This window comes from Chelon labrosus (genome assembly GCF_963514085.1).
Source record: "Chelon labrosus genome assembly, chromosome: 1".
Lineage (NCBI taxonomy): Eukaryota > Metazoa > Chordata > Actinopteri > Mugiliformes > Mugilidae > Chelon > Chelon labrosus.
Window position 1 is genome coordinate 31,373,712 of NC_140337.1, and position 17,868 is coordinate 31,391,579.

At 40.6% G+C, this 17,868-nt stretch overlaps 1 protein-coding gene across 1 annotated transcript; it reads left to right on the forward strand.

Moving 5' to 3' along the window:
- The first annotated feature begins 4,902 nt into the window (after positions 1–4,902).
- LOC311485773 (serine protease FAM111A-like) lies at positions 4,903–11,714 on the forward strand. Its single transcript, XM_084541387.1, has one exon. The coding sequence runs from the start codon at positions 9,429–9,431 to the stop codon at positions 10,866–10,868; it is 1,440 nt and encodes a 479-aa protein (XP_084397513.1). The 5' UTR covers positions 4,903–9,428; the 3' UTR covers positions 10,869–11,714.
- The last annotated feature ends 6,154 nt before the right edge of the window (positions 11,715–17,868 follow it).

Here is a 17,868-nt window from a genome sequence, read left to right on the forward strand (position 1 = left end):
GTAGCGGCAACTTAAATTGAAATCTTTCACGGCAGACAGTGTCTCCAAACAGACTAAGCACATAGGTTTGCCTTTACATTCTGTGAACAGATAACCTTCTTTCACCTGAAAGACACGATTTTCTCGATCAAGTTTTCTCTCTCTTCCACTCTGAGACACGGCTGAACGCCCCCTTCTTCACTGGTAGAGAAGACCCGGTGGAAGCGTGTGCGAGGCGGCGTCTGCATTAGAGCCGCCATCTAGTGGCTAACTGTGTCATTACAACTGGTTCAGTGCCGCAGAGGATACAGATTTATAATTTTCAAAAATTTATCTAAGGGCCACGTTGAGTGCGGGCGGCCCGCGGGCCGACAGTTACCCATCCCTGCCTTAAGCCCTAACCCTAACCGTGCATTATTTCCCCAAACCAAACCACTAACTGTCATGTGACAGACAAGGGCAGTGTTTTATCTCTCTTTGTCTTTCCCCCTCCCCTGTTTGTTCACAGTTGTTTCTACAAGTGATTCCACCTGGGAAGTCTGACGGGGCCTGCTGATTAGTTGTTTTGGCCCCCGGTCATCCAGTCACCACCCTGGGCCTATGGTAAAAGGGCTCTTGATTCAATGCTGCTTTGCTGTTTGCTCTTGGACTCTGTGTTACTCACTCTTGGCTGCTCCACATGATCCAGTCTCTGCTCCCTGCTTGCTATTCTGCTTGACTATTCTTTTGATTTCTGTTGCCTACCTTGTTATTGAGACATGTGGACCCTGTGAATACAGTTTATGTTAGTTGTGGTGGAAGATGTGAACTATAGGTGAGATTGAAGTACCGTATACACCACACCACGTAGGTAATCATTTGTTTATAAATGCTAGGATTATTGGTTGGTGCCACCAGTGTAGTTGGGGTAACATATTTTAATAGAGAAGCTTTTCAGTCTTTTTGTTTGTTGTTTTCAAGATGGAGAAGTTTGTTAGCCAGGCCTAGTTTTGTTATATTACTTTCATTTACTTGGCACAACCACGTGGTCCAATCCTTCCCCACTGTTTATCCCTCGAGGAGATTTTTCAGTTAACAGAATTTATTTAGATACAAAAAGGTACATTTTCTTTACATCCACACTCTACTTGATTGGTTGTCCTGTGGTTGTCACTAAATTCCCCTGATACAAAAAAAGAACCCCCCCCCGATCACGTGTACACCTTGCTTGTATATGCGCCTTTGTGAGTCACTTCTCAGTCACTGCCCACGCTTCATATTTAAAACTGAGGAAGGCGGCAAACCAGTCAGTCTTAGTGGCGGGCGAGTGTTGTAATCGAGCATTGTCAGAGTTTTATCAAGAAATTTTTAACGGTTTAGAACCAGTCACTGAAAGAGAAACTCATTGTGTGACTGTTTACACTTCTCCTGGAGCTACTGGCTCATAATTTACTGATCCACCACAGATTAAAATAGTTTCTCAAGGCTGCGAAGAGAAACTCCCGCCTGTTTTCTTTGATTCGACTCCACCGTGTCAAGACTTCACAACCACCTTCACAAGTAAAAGGTAAAGTAACATCATTTTGGACACAAGCTAAGACATAAGACCTAAGACATGTTTATTAATCCCACATATGGGAAATTTCCTTGTCACAGCTGCGCAGAATTTGGCAAAAATATGTCCAGAAACAATAATGAGTTCGACAGAGGTATTACCAAAAAAAAAAAAACAATACAAATTTGAAAAATATATACAAAAAATAACTCTGAAAAATATATAGAGAGATAGAAATATAAAGACATCCTGTATATACAGCATGGTGGTGGAATTTTTTTTTACAAATAAATAATTGCTAAAAACTTTAAAAGCTATAAGATGGTGAGGTAGTGGTTAGTGCAAAATACGGCAGTGCAAAAAAAAGCAGATTTATTTGCTTAACGAAGCCAAGTCTAACATGTGGGTTATTGTTGACTCAGGCTGCTGTTGTACAGCCTGATGGCAGCTGGAATGAAGGACCTGCAGTAGCGTTCCTTCTTGCAGTGTGGATGCAGCAGTCTTTTACCTATGAAAATCTATGAAATCAGAAACAGTGTCAAGGTAAACACTGTGATCATTTAAGAGAAAGACTGTTGCTACTGTTTGCAGTGTAGTGTTTTATTGCTGAGGCAACTTCTTGTGGCCACTCGTACTGAACACAAAGAGGAAAACGTGTTCACACAGGAGCTATAATGTGAGCAGAGCAGCAGCAACAGATTCAGGAAGACACATTTTATTCGATAGAAGGATTTAATGTCTGCTGGGGTGCCGGTGAACAATAAGATAAAATTCAACATCTTTGTAATTTGACAGGTATCCTAAGACTAAACGCTACAATATTTGTTGGAGAGTGCTCTGCACACCAGTTGCTGTCTGATTGGAAAACATTGGCACAGGAACACTTCCCGGTTGATCGGAAAACATTGGAACAGGAACACTCCCAGTTGATCGGAAAACATTGGCACAGGAACACTTCCCGGTTCACCCATTGAAACCACTTAATTTATGGATTCACTGGTGTCACAGAGGGGAGGAGGGAGAGGAGAGGGAGGGACTTGGATTTAGACCTAAAATGTTGGTCCTCAGTAAGAGGCCACAGTAGAGACATGAAAACTGCTGTGTCATTCTTGTGTTATTACATTCACACATGTACATAAAAGACAAGAAGATGGGATTCATGCACGGCAATAAGATGATGAAATACACTGTCTTTAGTTGGATATTTTAAACAGTTTGTTGTTTTCAGGTAAAACCTTTAAGAAAGTCCAATATATTTGTGATGAATAAACTTAACTTATATACAGCACAGCAAAAAAGTTCTTGTGCCCGTCAGAATTTTATACATTTGAAAATGACTCAAAACATCAGCAGATTTTCACACAAGTCATGAAAGTAGACAAAGAGAACCCAGTCAAACAATGAAACTGAAAAATTATACTTTGTTTCCAGTATCTGCTGTGACCTCCTTGTAACTAAATGTTTCTGGTAACTGCTGATCAGTGGTCTACAGCAGCTAGGAGGAATTTTAGCCCATTCCTCAGAACAGAACCACTTCAGTTCTGAGATGTTGATGCGTTTCCTCACATCAACTGCTTGCTTCAAGTCCTTCAACAACATTTCTATTGGATTAAGGTCAGGACTTTGACTTGGCCGTTCCTAAACATTCATCTTGTTCTTCTTTAACCGTTCTTTTGTAGAACCACTTGTGTTCTTGGTTCTCGTTGTCTTGCTACATGACCCAGTTTCTCTTCACATTCAGCTCATGGACAGAGGTCCTGACATTTTCTTTCAGAGTTCACTGGTAGAATTCAGAATTCATTGGTCCATCAATGATGACAAGCCGTTCTGGTCCAGATGCAGCAAAATAGGCCCAAACCAGGACATTAGCACCTCCATGTTAACTGTTTTTTGTCTCCGAACTCCAAACAAATACACAAGTATAATATTTCTGTTTCATTTGTTTGATTGGGTCCTTCTTTGTTTACACTCTTGAAAGCCACTGATGTTTTGAGTAATTTTTTGCAGAAACATAGAAAATTCTGAAGCAGCACTGTATATGGATAGAAAAATGGGGAAATCCTGGCTGATAAAGACACAATGGAAGAAAGATTGTTGAAATAATACAGAGTTTTTCATCCTAACCATCAAGATGTATGGCCTTGCTATTAAGTTAAGGTTCTTGGTTTGTTCATTAAGATACTCAAAAGAGAGAGAAAGGCTTAAATTTGCTTTCTTATCTGTTGTCTGACAGTGAGAGTGACAGTAGCAATCCCAGAACCCTCCGACCTTTGAACACAACATTTCTACTGAATTAAGGTCAGGACCTTAACTTAACTGTTCCTAAACATTCATTTTGAAAGAACAATGTATTCTGGCGGGGTGCAAAAAAATAAATAAATAAATAAATAAAAGATGCTGTGAGTTTTTTTCATCCTGGATCTTTATTGTTTCATTTCTGTTGCAGAGCATCAGAGTCTGAACTCTGAAATCACTCTGTGAGGATCTGAGGAACCCTCTGATTGTTTGGCGAAAATGCCTCCCAAAAAGCAAAATAATTCTGGGACCCCTTTAAAGAAGACAGATGTAAGTAACAGCTGTAAAACAGAGTGGTCTACATTCATCATCTTGACATCTGTAACTTGTCTGGGCTGAATTAGCTGCTGCATGATTTGATTGTATGTGCATCTTTTATATCAGGACAGTTCTGGAAGCAGCAACACAAGCACACAGCTGGAGGGCGCTACAGCCTCTCAGGTGAGCTCTTAGATCACTGTGAAATGTTCAGTGGATAGGGCAGCACAGAGGCGTGGTGGTTAGTACTGACGGCTGGGCAGGAAGACTCTGCATTCAAATCCAGGCCGACTGAGGACCCCTGTGTTGAGCCAGAGAACACGAATGAATGTTTGTGAGATGATTAAAAACTAAATATATTCAAACATATTAAAGTGTCATGTGGGACAACAACACATCCCACTATGATGTCAGTTGTAATCTTCTATGGTGGTCATGTTTTTGTGCAACAATGTCTTTTAACTTTTATTTTCCTCACTGCTTTCATGCAGGCTGGACATTCACATCACTTCAAGGTGAAACTCAGTCCATCTGACGATGAATACACCATTCATTGTAATCAGCCTTGCACAGTACTGGAAGCAATAAAATCTGATGAAATATATAAGAAGATGATTAAGAGTGTAGATGAGAACATTATCATTCAGCTGGGTCAAGAGAATAACAAATTCTATTCTTCCAACACACTTCCATTATTCTATGTTCCACAGTGACGCTCCATTTATACTCGGAATCCAAGATGGCCGCGTGAGCGTTTTGGCGTGCTGATGCAGTCAAACTTTTTAACAAACTTTTGTTAAACCCGTGATTTGTCGGTCAATACGGTCTCTCATTGGGATTGTAAAGTTTACACCCTCGCCCGGTGGCGTGAAGTGACAAATTTTGGACAAAACCATGGGAGATCAAGACAAACAAGGGCGAACCCGAAACAGCAATAAAAATGACACCGAAGGTTGCAGCAGTGCGGCGGTGATGAAAGAACTGAAAGCAATTAATGCCAGACTGGACCGCATACAGATTGACATAGAAAAGCAAGTCAACGCTAGAATCGACAGCATGGAAAAGCAAGTAAATTCGAGAGTTGATAAGTTGTGTGGATCGATGGAGAAGATGATCGCCGAAAGTCAGAATGTTGTGCTGAAAGAGATAGAGAAGGCCACAAAAGACATGAAGACAAATCTGGACATCGAGGTGGGAATTATGTGTGCACGAATGGAAAATATTGAACGGAAAATGGCTGAGAAAGAGGCGAAGAAGAACAGTTTTGATCCGGATGTCTCGCTTATCGTTGTGGGGCTACCTCATTCAGAGGAAGAGGATTTAATGGCTAAAGTGAAAGACCTGTTGCACGCCGGCCTTGGTTGTGACACTGCGCTTTGCCCCGCTGCGGTGGAGCGGCTGCGGGCGCGCGGAAACCGACCGGGGCCTGTTAAAGTGGAGCTGAGCTCGGCCCAGGAGAAAGTGGCCGTGTTGCGCAGAAAATCGGAACTGAAAGACAACGACATCTTCAAGGACGTATACGTGTCTTCAGCGAAATCACATGCTGAACGAATGATGGAACTAAACTTTAGAACTTTGATCCGTGAAACTGCAGTCGGGAGGGAATTCTACTTGGCAGCTAATGGACGCATGGTGAAGCGGACGCAGTCACCTTTGCGTGCGATGAGAGAGGGAATGGCAGCTGATGGCGGTCATGTATGAGAAGGGCTTGCCCAGCACGTCAGGTTTGTTAATGAACAGTTTTTGTTAGCCCACTGGAATGTTAATGGGTGGACGATGTTAAACTGTGAACTCAGGATACTGCTACTTAAATCCCTAGACCCTGACTTTATTTCGCTGAATGAAACTCACTTAAGCAATGACACACTGGACTTTGATGGATTCACTTGGTTTGGACATAATCGTATTGCCCATAAGAGGGCTGTTAAAGCCTCTGGTGGAGTAGGATTCTTGGTTAAAAATGCTGTGTTGGGGCGGTATTCAGTTAGCATTGTTGATAAAACATTTGATGGAATATTTTGTTTACGCTTTGACCATAGAGAGTCACAATATTCTTTCATTTTAATTTCATGTTACCTGTCCCCAGAATCATCTACCTGGGGCAGGAATGCAGATCTCTATTTCAGCCATTTATTGGCGTTGCTATATATTGTTACCGACAAGGTGGATTCAATTTATATCTGTGGTGATGTTAACAGCCGAATCGGGACGCTTAAGGACTATGTGGAAGGGGATGACATTTCTCCTCGAATAGCTTTGGACACGAATGTAAATAAGCATGGTCATACCTTTCTGGAATTTTTGAAGGACTCTAAATATTGTATACTTAATGGAAGGTTAAATCCTGAAAATGACAATTTTACTTCAATTTCTGTAAGGGGCAAAGCTGTTGTTGATTATATAGTGACATCTCATGTCGATATGAAAACATGTCTTGGATTTAATGTTTATTCCCCTTCTGAGCTTATTGATAGAATTGGTCCAGAAAGTTTTAATTTGATTGATGACCATAGTAGACTCCCTGACCATTCAGTTCTTTGTTTACGTTTTCAAGCTGGGGAGGTAGTTAATATTCAGAATAATGTAGACTGTTTACTGCATGCAAGAAAACGAGATAGAAATTATCCTGTTGATTTTCTGTCTTCAAAGATGTGTTGCAGTGCTCTACTGGAGGTAATATGTCAACTACAGATAGTGCAGGAAAATCAGGAAAAGATGGACCAGTGTTATACCAACCTCTGTAGTCTTTTACATGGTGAGATGAACAAATATTGTCCTGTAAAAAAAATGGGTTCTACAAAGAAATATTATAGAGCTAAACAACCTTATTGGAATAATGAATTAAATGAGTTATGGTTGAAGTTGTGTTCTGCAGAGAGAATATTTCTTAAATGTGGTCTGGGGGAACCCTGGAAGAGGAGAGCCTTGCATAGTGATTTTACACAATGCCAGGCTAACTTTGATAGAAAGCTCAGGTTCTTCAAAAGAAGGTTTAAAAGAGGCCAAGCTCTCAAATTAGAACAGTTACAAACTGGTAATCCTCAACAATTTTGGAGGGAAATACATAAGTTAGGTCCAAAAAAGAAGACATTAATACCTATGGAGGTCTTATTGGAAAGTGGTGAATCCTCTTTTGAATGTAGTCAAATATTAAAAAAGTGGGAAAAAGATTACAGTGAATTATACGCTTATAGTAGTTCCACTTTATTTGATGGTAATTTCTTAGAAGAAACCTGTAAAGTAAAATTTGGTACGAGGTACTTAAGAAACCTAACTTGTGTAATGTCCTACATTGTTTGTGTCACATATGTTTTCAAAATGGTATTATCCCATCCGAGTGGAAAAAATCAATTATCAAACCCATCCCGAAATCTATAAAAGATGACCCTAGAGTCCCGTTGAATTATAGAGGGATTAGTCTGATCAGTACAGTATATAAAATTTACTCAGGAGTTCTTAACAACAGACTTAATACGTTTTTGGAGGTTTATGGAGGGTTGGTAGATGAACAGAATGGCTTTAGGAAAAACAGGGCCTGTATTGATCATATTTATGTGTTATCTTCTGTGGTAAGAGCTCGTCTGGAAAAGGGTAAAAGTACTTTTACCTGCTTTGTTGACTTCAAAAAGGCGTTTGATTGTGTCAACCGAGACCTTTTGCTGTTTAAATTACTATCATTTGGTATCAATGGAAAATTCTATAATGCTATAAAAGCCCTTTACAAAGACCCCATTGCTTGTGTGCAAATAAATAATTTAAGAACGGAGTGGTTCTCAACGCCTTTTGGGGTGAAGCAGGGAGACTTACTCTCCCCTTCCTTATTTGCTTTTTATATAAATGATTTAGCTCAAGAAATTAAGCAGGGTAATCTTGGGGTGCCAATTGAGGACATGAATCTAAGTATTCTGCTTTATGCAGATGATATTGTTTTGATAGCTGAAAATGAAGTGAATTTACAAAATATGTTGAATATGATGAGTTCATGGTGTAGTAAATGGCGTCTTACTATTAACAGCGAAAAAACGCAAGTTGTTCATTTTAGGGAAAAAAGTGAATTACAGAGTATCTATACATTCCAGTTTGGCCCTGTGCCCCTAAAGTATACTCGTTGTTATAAATATCTTGGCTTTGTTTTTGATGAAAATATGAAATTTACAGAGGGAAGGAAAATACTAGCAGAGTCTGCTGGAAGAGCATTAGGTTCTGTGTTAAGTAAATTGAAACTATGTACAGATCTTGGGTTTTCTACATTTACACAACTGTATAAATCTTTGGTTGACTCCGTTTTGTTTTATTCTGCAGGAGTTTGGGGCTTTGATGAAGTTTTTGACTGTAACTCTGTTCAAAATCGTGCTTTAAGGTGTTTTCTTGGTTTGCATAAATACGCAGCAAAGGTAGCTGTTAATGGGGATGCAGGATGGGATCCATGTATTGTAAAACAAAGGTGTGAAATGGTGCGATTGTGGAACCGTCTTGTCAGTCTGCCAGAGGAAAGGGTAACTAGGAAAATTTTTAATTGGGACAGAGCAAGGCATCACCCCTGGTCTAGAGAGATTTCAATAATATTGTCTGCGTCTGACTTACATATAAAGTTTCAAAATAATTTACAATGTAATATAAATATTGTCAGACAAAGATTGGTAAGTAAATATGAAGAGCAATGGAAACAGGATATATGGAAGAAGCCAAAACTTAGAAATTATGTTCAGTTTAAGAATGATTATGTTACAGAACCTTATATTTCCCTTAATCTAAAGAGAAGGCAGAGGTCCCTCTGTGCTCAATTGAGAACTAGTACTTTACCTCTGGCAGTGGAAGTGGGTCGATTTAAAGGTACACCTGAACATTTACGTTTATGTGAATTCTGTGACCTCCAAGTGGTTGAAGATGAATTTCATTTTGTTTTTTACTGTCCCTTATACTGCGACCTAAGGATCTCACTTTTTGAATCAATTCAGTTAAAAAACCCTGATATATTTTGGCAATATGAAGGAGAGATTTTGTGCTGGCTGTTTGAAAATGATGTTTTTGCTTTGGCCAAATTTATAGAAAAGGCCTGGTATTTAAGACAAAGTATTCTGTATCCAGTTTAACAAGCTTTTTTATTTTTGTATTTATTTTTAGTGGTGTTATGTTGGGTATCTCTGTGTACGTGGCTATCTGGAGACTATTGTGTAAATTATTGCTTCAGTGTCTAATAAGCCCATGTGGGCTGGGCACCATGGTGTTTGACACTTAAATAAACTTAATCAATCAATCAATCAAAAAAAATGTATCACAGATGGTGAGTCTCTGATCATATTATGTAACTCAGAAAAGGTTGAACAAACCCAAGACCGTGACAAGACAGTATATCCAAGAGATGAATATTCTGTCTTCTACAGTGGGAGGAGAAAACACTAAAACAAAGACGCTTTTTAGAAGTTCCTTTTTAAAAAAGTTCAAGTGTGTCTGTGTTTATGGAAAGAAGGGGATGACTGTGGAGGAGACTCTGAAAAGAGACGGTCGCTTCATTGACGATCTAGGTGAATTCACTCTGTCTCACAATGACAACCCGAACATCCAAACAACACGCAGACAACCGGTTGACTCCACAGATCAGAAACAGGTTAAGATATGTCTTCCAAGGAAGAAGAAAACAAAAGAAAAAGATGACAATCAACAGGGTGAACGTGAGCAGCAGAGACAAAGTGAAACTAGGTCAGTTTCAGAAGTCGCAAAGCAGAGTGGAATCAGTGTAAAAGGAGTGGTGGAAAAGGTTGACAACACTGAGGAGATTTATTGTCTAGTGTGTGAGCAGTTTCCAGATCTTAAAGAGTTGATGGAGAGTAGATTCCCTGGAGATTCTTATCAGAAAGAACTTGACCTGAGGAAGGAGAACTTTGGAAAGATCCAACAGGCTTTTAGTGAAGTTCACAGAGTCAGGAAGCTGCTCAAACTTGGCGAGTCAGTTTGTAAAGTAGTTGTTCAGGATGTTTGTATTGCAACTGGCTTTGTGCTTTTTGATGAGTTCATCCTGACTAATGCACATTTATTCAAAGGTTACGTTGAGGAGAAAAACCTGCAGGATGGTGTTGAGGTGTTTGCTCTGTTTAACTATGATGATCCTGAGCCAAACACCAATTACTACTGTTTTACTGCAAAGACGAGACTCGTTGACATTGACTTTGAGCTTGATTATGCCGTACTGGAGCTAAACCCTGAGGCCCTGAAACCTGAAAACCAACAAACAATAGCAAACAAAATGGTGCCACCAGGCCTCCTGCACATATTTGGTCCACTGCCTACCAATGGTGAAGCCTGTCTTATTGGTCACCCAGCAGGAGAAGTGAAACGAATGGATCCTACATGTATCATTGAGAAAGAGAAGAGAAAGCAGGCAGTCAGGGATCATTTGCATCCACACAAAGATCATATGTTCATTGTCCACTCAGTCAGTCAAGTTATCAAAGATCAAGGCATTGAAAGCATAATGATGGGTGGAAAGATAGCAGACAAAGTAGGGACCTACAACACTTTCATGTATCACGGAGCTTCTGGCTCCCCAGTGTTTGATGCTCTTTGCAGAGTTTTTGGTTTGCACACAGGAGGATATACCTATGGGTTTCCAAACCACACGAAGAGTGTGATTGAGTATGCCATACCTGTGCTTACTATATTTGAGAAGTTTGTGGGCAATCTGAAGGAAAGTGGAAACGAGGAGCTGCTAAACAAAGTTAAGATGGCAGCAAAGGAAAACAAGTCCCTACAAAAAATACTGAACACAGAGATGGAAGACACTGAGATGCCAGTGGAGGAGTAAACTCAGTTTTGTGCAATTCCTTTACATTTAATCTTAATAAGCATTCCCTGTTTTACATCAGTCAGGGTTCAGGTTGACCTTACATGAAATGTCAGAGTAGAGAGAAAGATGTAAATCAGCTTTTATTTATTTGATTCATTCCCAGTCGGTTAAAGGTTTAAATGCGCTGAGTTAGAATTTGGTAGCTTTGACTTGAAATTGTTGAACTTGATTCCAACGTTTCTGTTAGTCTTCCACAAGCAACATCATGCTGCAACCCTCGTGCTTCACAGTTGGACTGGTATCCTCCTCCTTTTTTCCTCCAGACATAACAGTGGTCGTTTTTTTGCCAAACCACTCAGTTATTGTGTCATCAGACCATCAGATAATCCTCGAGAAAGTACGGTCTCTGTTCCCATGCAGCAAACTTTGATTGCAGTCTTCAGTGGCGTATTCTTACTTGCTCAGGAAACCACATTGATTTGTGCTGTTTGTACCCAAGTATGTTCATCTGTAGGAAACAGCACACGTGTCTTTCCTGAGTGGTATGATGACTGTGTGGCCCCATGGTGTGTAGTATTCTTTGCTCAGATTAATGTGGTACATTCAAGGATTTGGAAATTTCTTTAAAAGGATGAACCAGGCTTAGTAGTAGAGGTCCATAGATTTTTTTCTGAGATAGTGCCAGATTTCTTTTAATGAACTCAAATGTTCTCAGTCATCCAGGTGATGGTATATCCAGAGAAACTCTACAGGTCCAGTTTCCCTTCTTTCATCTTTGTATTTCGTATACTTCTGTTTGAAGGCACAGTCTGTTGAATGTATGTAAACTTCTGACCCACTGAAATTGTCTAAATTCTATGTGATATATAGTATCTGTCGTGCATAAAGGAGGTGTCCCAACAGACTTATCAAATCTATCATTTGTTAACATGAAAAAAATCAGTCACAACTCAACTCACAAAATCCAACTTTGTATTTTGGGTGAACTGGATGTTGTTAAGTGACCTTTAATTAAAATCATCTGCTGTTAACTTGATGAAATGTTAAATAATCATAGCTGAGTGGTTTAACCATTCTTAACTATTTACTTGATCTTACTTTGACTCCTGTTGTTTTATCTTTGTACTTCATTAAAACTTTTTTTTGTTCTCCTCAGTTTCCTGTCATTGATGTTTTCATCTTAGCCCTTTATGGTGCAAGGAACCATATTTGGTAACTTCAACACACATTTTAAATTGCGTCCTGGTGTCTCTCAGCGAGATTCACAAGCATGTGGTTTTCACCCAGCCAATCAGTAAAGATCAAGGCAACATTCTCAGGTCGAATCAGGGTCAAATGTGGTCTGCAAGGTCCATCTATGTATGAACAGTGAGCATAACTGCTTTATTATGTACTAGGAAGAAGTGTCCTAATGTTGTTTGGTGTTATAACCAGTAGCGGTTTTAGGCGAGGGCGAACCGGGCAGCAGCCCGGGGCGGCATTATTTCATGACACAAGGGGGGGGGGGTGGCATGAGCACTTGGAAAAAAATAAAATAAACAAATAAATCTGCGCCGCTACATGGTTTTCTATCATCTGTCATATCTGTGTAGGAAATTGGCAAATTGGCGCCCCCTGCAGCTGCAGGCGCCCCTGAGAAGATGCCGTGCATAGAAGCTGTGTGTGAGAAAGGGAAAGGGGAGGGGGGCGCAGGGGACAGTTCACCTCTGGGTCTCTCCCAAATTGAACGGACGGGGGGGTCCACTGTATAAAAGTTAGTAACACCTTCACTTTCTTCCATGTAACGCACATTTCATTCATAATATAATAAATACAGGCCTATAATTCATGCACGTTTTGGTTTTTATGAATTGTGTGAAAAGGCCAAATAAAAATAGGTAATTATGTGGTCAACAAGGTGAATTGGTTTAGTCTTGACTTCTGGTCGTGAGTGACAGCATTGGAGGATGGAAATCTGTTGATTGTCGAGTGTCAAATAAACGCAGAGATGGACAGAAAAAGGAAAGATAAAGGTATGCTATGTTCTCTCCGTATGATTACAGTATCATGTCATGAATGAAGGGCTAATGGTAACTGGTGCTATACGTTTGTTAGCCTTTTTGCTATGATGCTTGCTTATACAACAGTAATTCGTCTTAACAAACACCAGATGTAATTTCACCATAAGATTGTGCTTTGAAACAAAATTGTTACAAGTTCAGTTATTATTTATTTCCATCACGTTGGGTCCTGTAATTAGCCAACGGAATTTTCATATCTGTAGGTAGTTTCAAAGATGAACATTTGCCATTTGCTACAACTCTATTTCGTGTTAAAACATAGTTTACCAAAAGTGTGCCAAGCATAGAATTGGAGGCAGTAACCAAGGAGCTAATTGTTCCTCCCTGAAAAGGAGGTGGTCTCGCCCGGGGCGCAATTCAATGTAGAACCGCCACTGGTTATAACGTGTATGTTTGCAAGTGTCTGGATCAGCACTGATGTTCTAATTGCTGGGTATTTTCTTGTCTTTCATGCTAAATAGTACGGTACTCAAATCCTTTGCAGTCTAGAGAGGTTGGGCAGCCTTCATCATTTGTCCTGTTTGATTCATTTATCTTGTTTTGCTCAGCTGGAAGGTTCAATGAATGTAAATCTTACCACTAGCAACTTTCAGCTTAGTCGATATGTTGATGTCTTTAGCTCCATTCGCACTTAACTGCTGATTGTCCAACACTGTTCAGGTTAAATAAAGTCTTTAAAGTTGAAACCATGTTGTCGGTCGTTCATCCTGCATGATGCTGCCACCACCATGCTTCACTGTGTAGTCAGGGGTTTGCAAACCACAAGTGAGTCTCAGTAATTTTAGTCAAGTCCTACCAAGCCACCATTGGCTCTTCACCAGATGTAATGCCGTTAACTGACGGTGTTCTGGAGGTTCGGACAAAACAATCATTGTGAAGGTGTCACTCTGGATTAACCGTGATGACATTTCTCACTGTTTTCCAGATCATAATGAAAATAATCATTAGTTCAAGTTTTTGTAACAGAGTATTTTATAATGTGATACACCATCAGTAGTTTTGATTAATGAATAGATCCATGTGAATGCGTCCTCCACCACTGGTTCCATCATTAACTTTTAAGCATCACCCACTTGGAACAGCTGTGTAGACAATGGTGTACATTGCAACTTGACAAGGTGGAGGTAATTCTACAGTTGGTTCTGCAGTGATCTGCAAAACTTCCTGTCTGACAGGAGGCAGCATGTGAGGCTGGGAAAACACATCTCAGACTCCCGTACCATCAGCACAGGTTCCCCTCAAGGCTGTGTCCTTTCTCCTCTGCTCTTCTCCCTGTATACCAACAGCTGCACCTCCAGTCACGAGTCTGTCAAGCTCCTGAAGTTTGCGGATGACACCACCCTCATCGGGCTCATCTCAGGTGGAGATGAGAGAGCCTACAGATTGGAGATTGACCGCTTGGTGACTTGGTGCAGCCGCCATAACTTGGAGCTGAACGCCTCCAAGACAGTGGAGATGATCATGGACTACAGGAAGAACACAGCCCCACTCCTCCCCATCATCCTGTGTGACTCTACAGTCAACGCTGTGGACTCCTTCCGTTTCCTGGGCACCATCATCTCCCAGGACCTCAAATGGGAGCTGAACATCAGCGCCCTAATTAAAAAAGCACAGCAGAGGATGTACTTCCTGCGGCAGCTGAAGAAATTCAACCTGCCAAAGACAATGATGGTTCACTTCTACACTGCCATCATTGAGTCCATCCTCACCAACTCCATCACCACCTGGTATGCTGCAGCCTCTGCTAAGGACAAGAGCAAACTGCAGCGTGTCATTCGCTCTGCAGAGAAGGTGATTGGCTGCAGTCTGAAGTCTCTCGACGAGCTGTACGCTTCCAGGACTCTGAAGCGTGCAGCTAAGATTGTGGCTGATCCCTCTCATCCTGGACACGGACTATTCAACAGACTCCCCTCTGGCAGACGGCTGCGATCCATCGATGCAGGACCACTCGCATGGCGAACAGTTTTTTCCCATCCGCAGTGCGTCTGCTGAACAATGCCAAGCCCCCCCCATGAACACATCAAACCCACTACCATCCCACAGTAAATGTTCTGGTGGAATATACATATACATATATATACTGTGTATATATTTTTGTATTTTGTTGTATTTTTATGTTTACATATCTGAGAGCAAGTTTCTATATTTATTCTATAATATAGTTTCTATATTTTATTTTATTTTATTTTATTTTAGGCGTAACAACACCAAAGCAAATTCCTTGTATGTACGATCATGCTTGGCAATAAAGTCTATTCTGATTCTGATTCTGATTCTGATCACCAGATTTAGACACATAAAACCGTCCCACAGAAAGACATTTAAAACCTTTTTCAGTTACGGACGACCCATTAGGGATACTTGGCCTATGATAAAGTAGACAACAGTATTTCCTCGTGATAAAATCAACCTAAATAATAATAAATGAATTTAAGCTGCCTGTCCATCAAACTAGTTCTTCCAGGTTCACAGAGTATGAAATTGGAATGAGAGTATTCTTGGCTGTGCTCAAAGTGCACAGATAACAATCCAATAGCACCCCCAAGTGGCTGATCTACCACACTACCAGCAAAACATGTGCTGTGAATGTGACCTCATTATAAATGTCCTTTTTTATTAGTTCTACACATTGACATGAGTGTCTAACTCCCTACCCGTGTTGGAGTCGCTTATGTCAGGTCTGTGGTGCAGAGCTGCTCAGAGATTCTCATTTTCGGTCTGGAACAAACCAACGGTTTTGTCTCTCTGCTCTGCTGACCTCAATCAGGCGGGGTTCTCCTCAAAGTTTCCACTTGTTAAAAGCGGTTTCTTTTCTTGCCTCCACCAAGAACCCTCACTACCATGTGCCAAACAGTGAAGTTGGGCAGTGTATTTATTTTTTGGTGCCACCAGTGTAGTTGTGGTAACATATTTTAGTAGAAAAGCTAGTTAGGCCTTTTGTTTGTTGTTTTCAAGATGGCGAAGCTTGTTAGCCAGGCCTAGTTTTGTTATATTACTTTCATTTATTTGGCACAACCACGTGGTCCAATCCTACTACCGTCTTTCTTAAAGAGACAGTGCTATTTGTTGTTGGGACCTGAACCTGATGGTGAGCTATGGAAGCTCATCATGCATAATTAAGTTAACCACATGTTTGTCTTGGAAACAAAGGGAAGCACTGGAGTCCTCAAATCCCACAATCCTCCAGGTGTGAAAACTGTCCCAGCAGTTCACTGGCTGACAGTACCATGTGACCTCTGAGGTCATCAGGTCATATAAAATGTTTGGCCTGTGTTCTCTCTCTTACTCTCTTACTCTTCCACCTCTTCTCCTCTCCACACCTCCACGTGGAGACCCCCAGCTGCTCGGCTGCAGCTGGCTGCCAGGTAGTCTGCTAACAAAGAGCAAATACTCCAGGCCTGTTCTCCATACAGCAGCGAAGCGACATCCTGCTTGAGGAATCTGCAAAAACAAAATGGTTTGCAGGCTAAACCCCCACCCAACAAGAACCACAGCTAATTAGCACGGAGCTGCTAACAAGCCACTTCAAAGGACCCAGTTTCCCTCCAGCGTCTGCCATCAGGAACACTCACAAAGACTTCCAACTTTTCCCAGCTCAGCCCTTCCATCAGGAACCACCAGCTTAAGGAGCAACACACCAAAAATTGACTTTTTCACCAAAACTGGTAATATGACCTGGGCCTAAGCTAAGCTAAGCTAAGCTAAGCTAAGCATAGAACTAGAAACTTTGATTCGATGTGATATTTGTTTTATTGATTTGTTGAGATCGTAAGGTTATAGTATAGTCATTTGATGTTAGTTTAGATTATGCAACACACAGACTCAGGGTCTCTTGCATGCTAAACTAACCATCCTTCCTCTAACCTGGCACCTCATAAAACCCTTATCGCATTCTACACATATACTCAGCCAGAACATGGTCTGAGTCTCCCCACTCAGCAGCCATCTTGTTTCCTTTGTGTTCAAGGCCTCAAGGCCTCAAGGCCATCTTGACACACCCACACCACTGTATAAAGTACACTGTAGTTAGATCATATTTTTTTTTTACTTTTATTCTTGTAATAAATATCTTTTAAACATACCTGTTGTCTGTTCAGTGATGCACAAGAGTGAATACTGCCAACCTCTACACTGTCAAGAACTCCAAATTCCTTCACATTAACTAGATGTTAATGTGGTAATTTTGGTTATAGTTATTAAGTTAATTATTAATCAGAAATCCAAGTTGTCAATTTAGTATATTTTATGAGACTGATTTGATTAATTGGCTATCTTTTCCCTTCCTAGAAGGGTGGTGCCCCGAGGTGATCTAGTAATTCAGATCCAATTATTTAATAATAAATAATTATTTTTGATAATTATTAATTATTTGTGATAGCCGAACCCAAATATTGAGTGCCTTATTACCCAGGCCCAACATTTTCTAAAGGTGCAGTGCACCAATTTTTCTTGATAAAAATATAAACAAAGATGGATAGAGCTTTATATATATATATAGGTAGATCACTTGACTTGGTCATTGTAAAAGTGTGGGCACCCCTGCCCTAGAAACTCTTAGGGTTTGGGTTAAGTGTTTAGTGTTAAATCCCTAAATCCTGACATAAATCCTAACCCTTAACCTAACTTTATTGCATTTGTTAGCTAAATCAACGCTTTTGTAGTATTTTTCACACTCAGTCGTCCTCAAACCTTCTTCGTCTTTTCCTAAAACTCGATACCCTGAAGGAACAGAAAAGGTTTCATGAAAAGCCTCCTGAGCTACACTCTCGTCTGCTATGAGTCTCTTTCAGTGATAATCATCATTCATTCTGTTTTGACACCAGGACTCAGCTTAATCCGTCCCTCCCTGACAAAGTCTGATACACAACAAAGAAACCCTCCCTAGATCACGTGTCCATCCTTTTTTTAATTATATGTGCCGTTGTGAGTCACTGGTCAGTCACTGCCCACGCTTCATA

Coding starts and splice junctions, on each gene's coding strand:
- LOC311485773 (XM_084541387.1), top strand. CDS start 9,429: ATGAATATTCTGTCTTCTACAGTGGGAGGAGAAAACACTAAAACAAAG.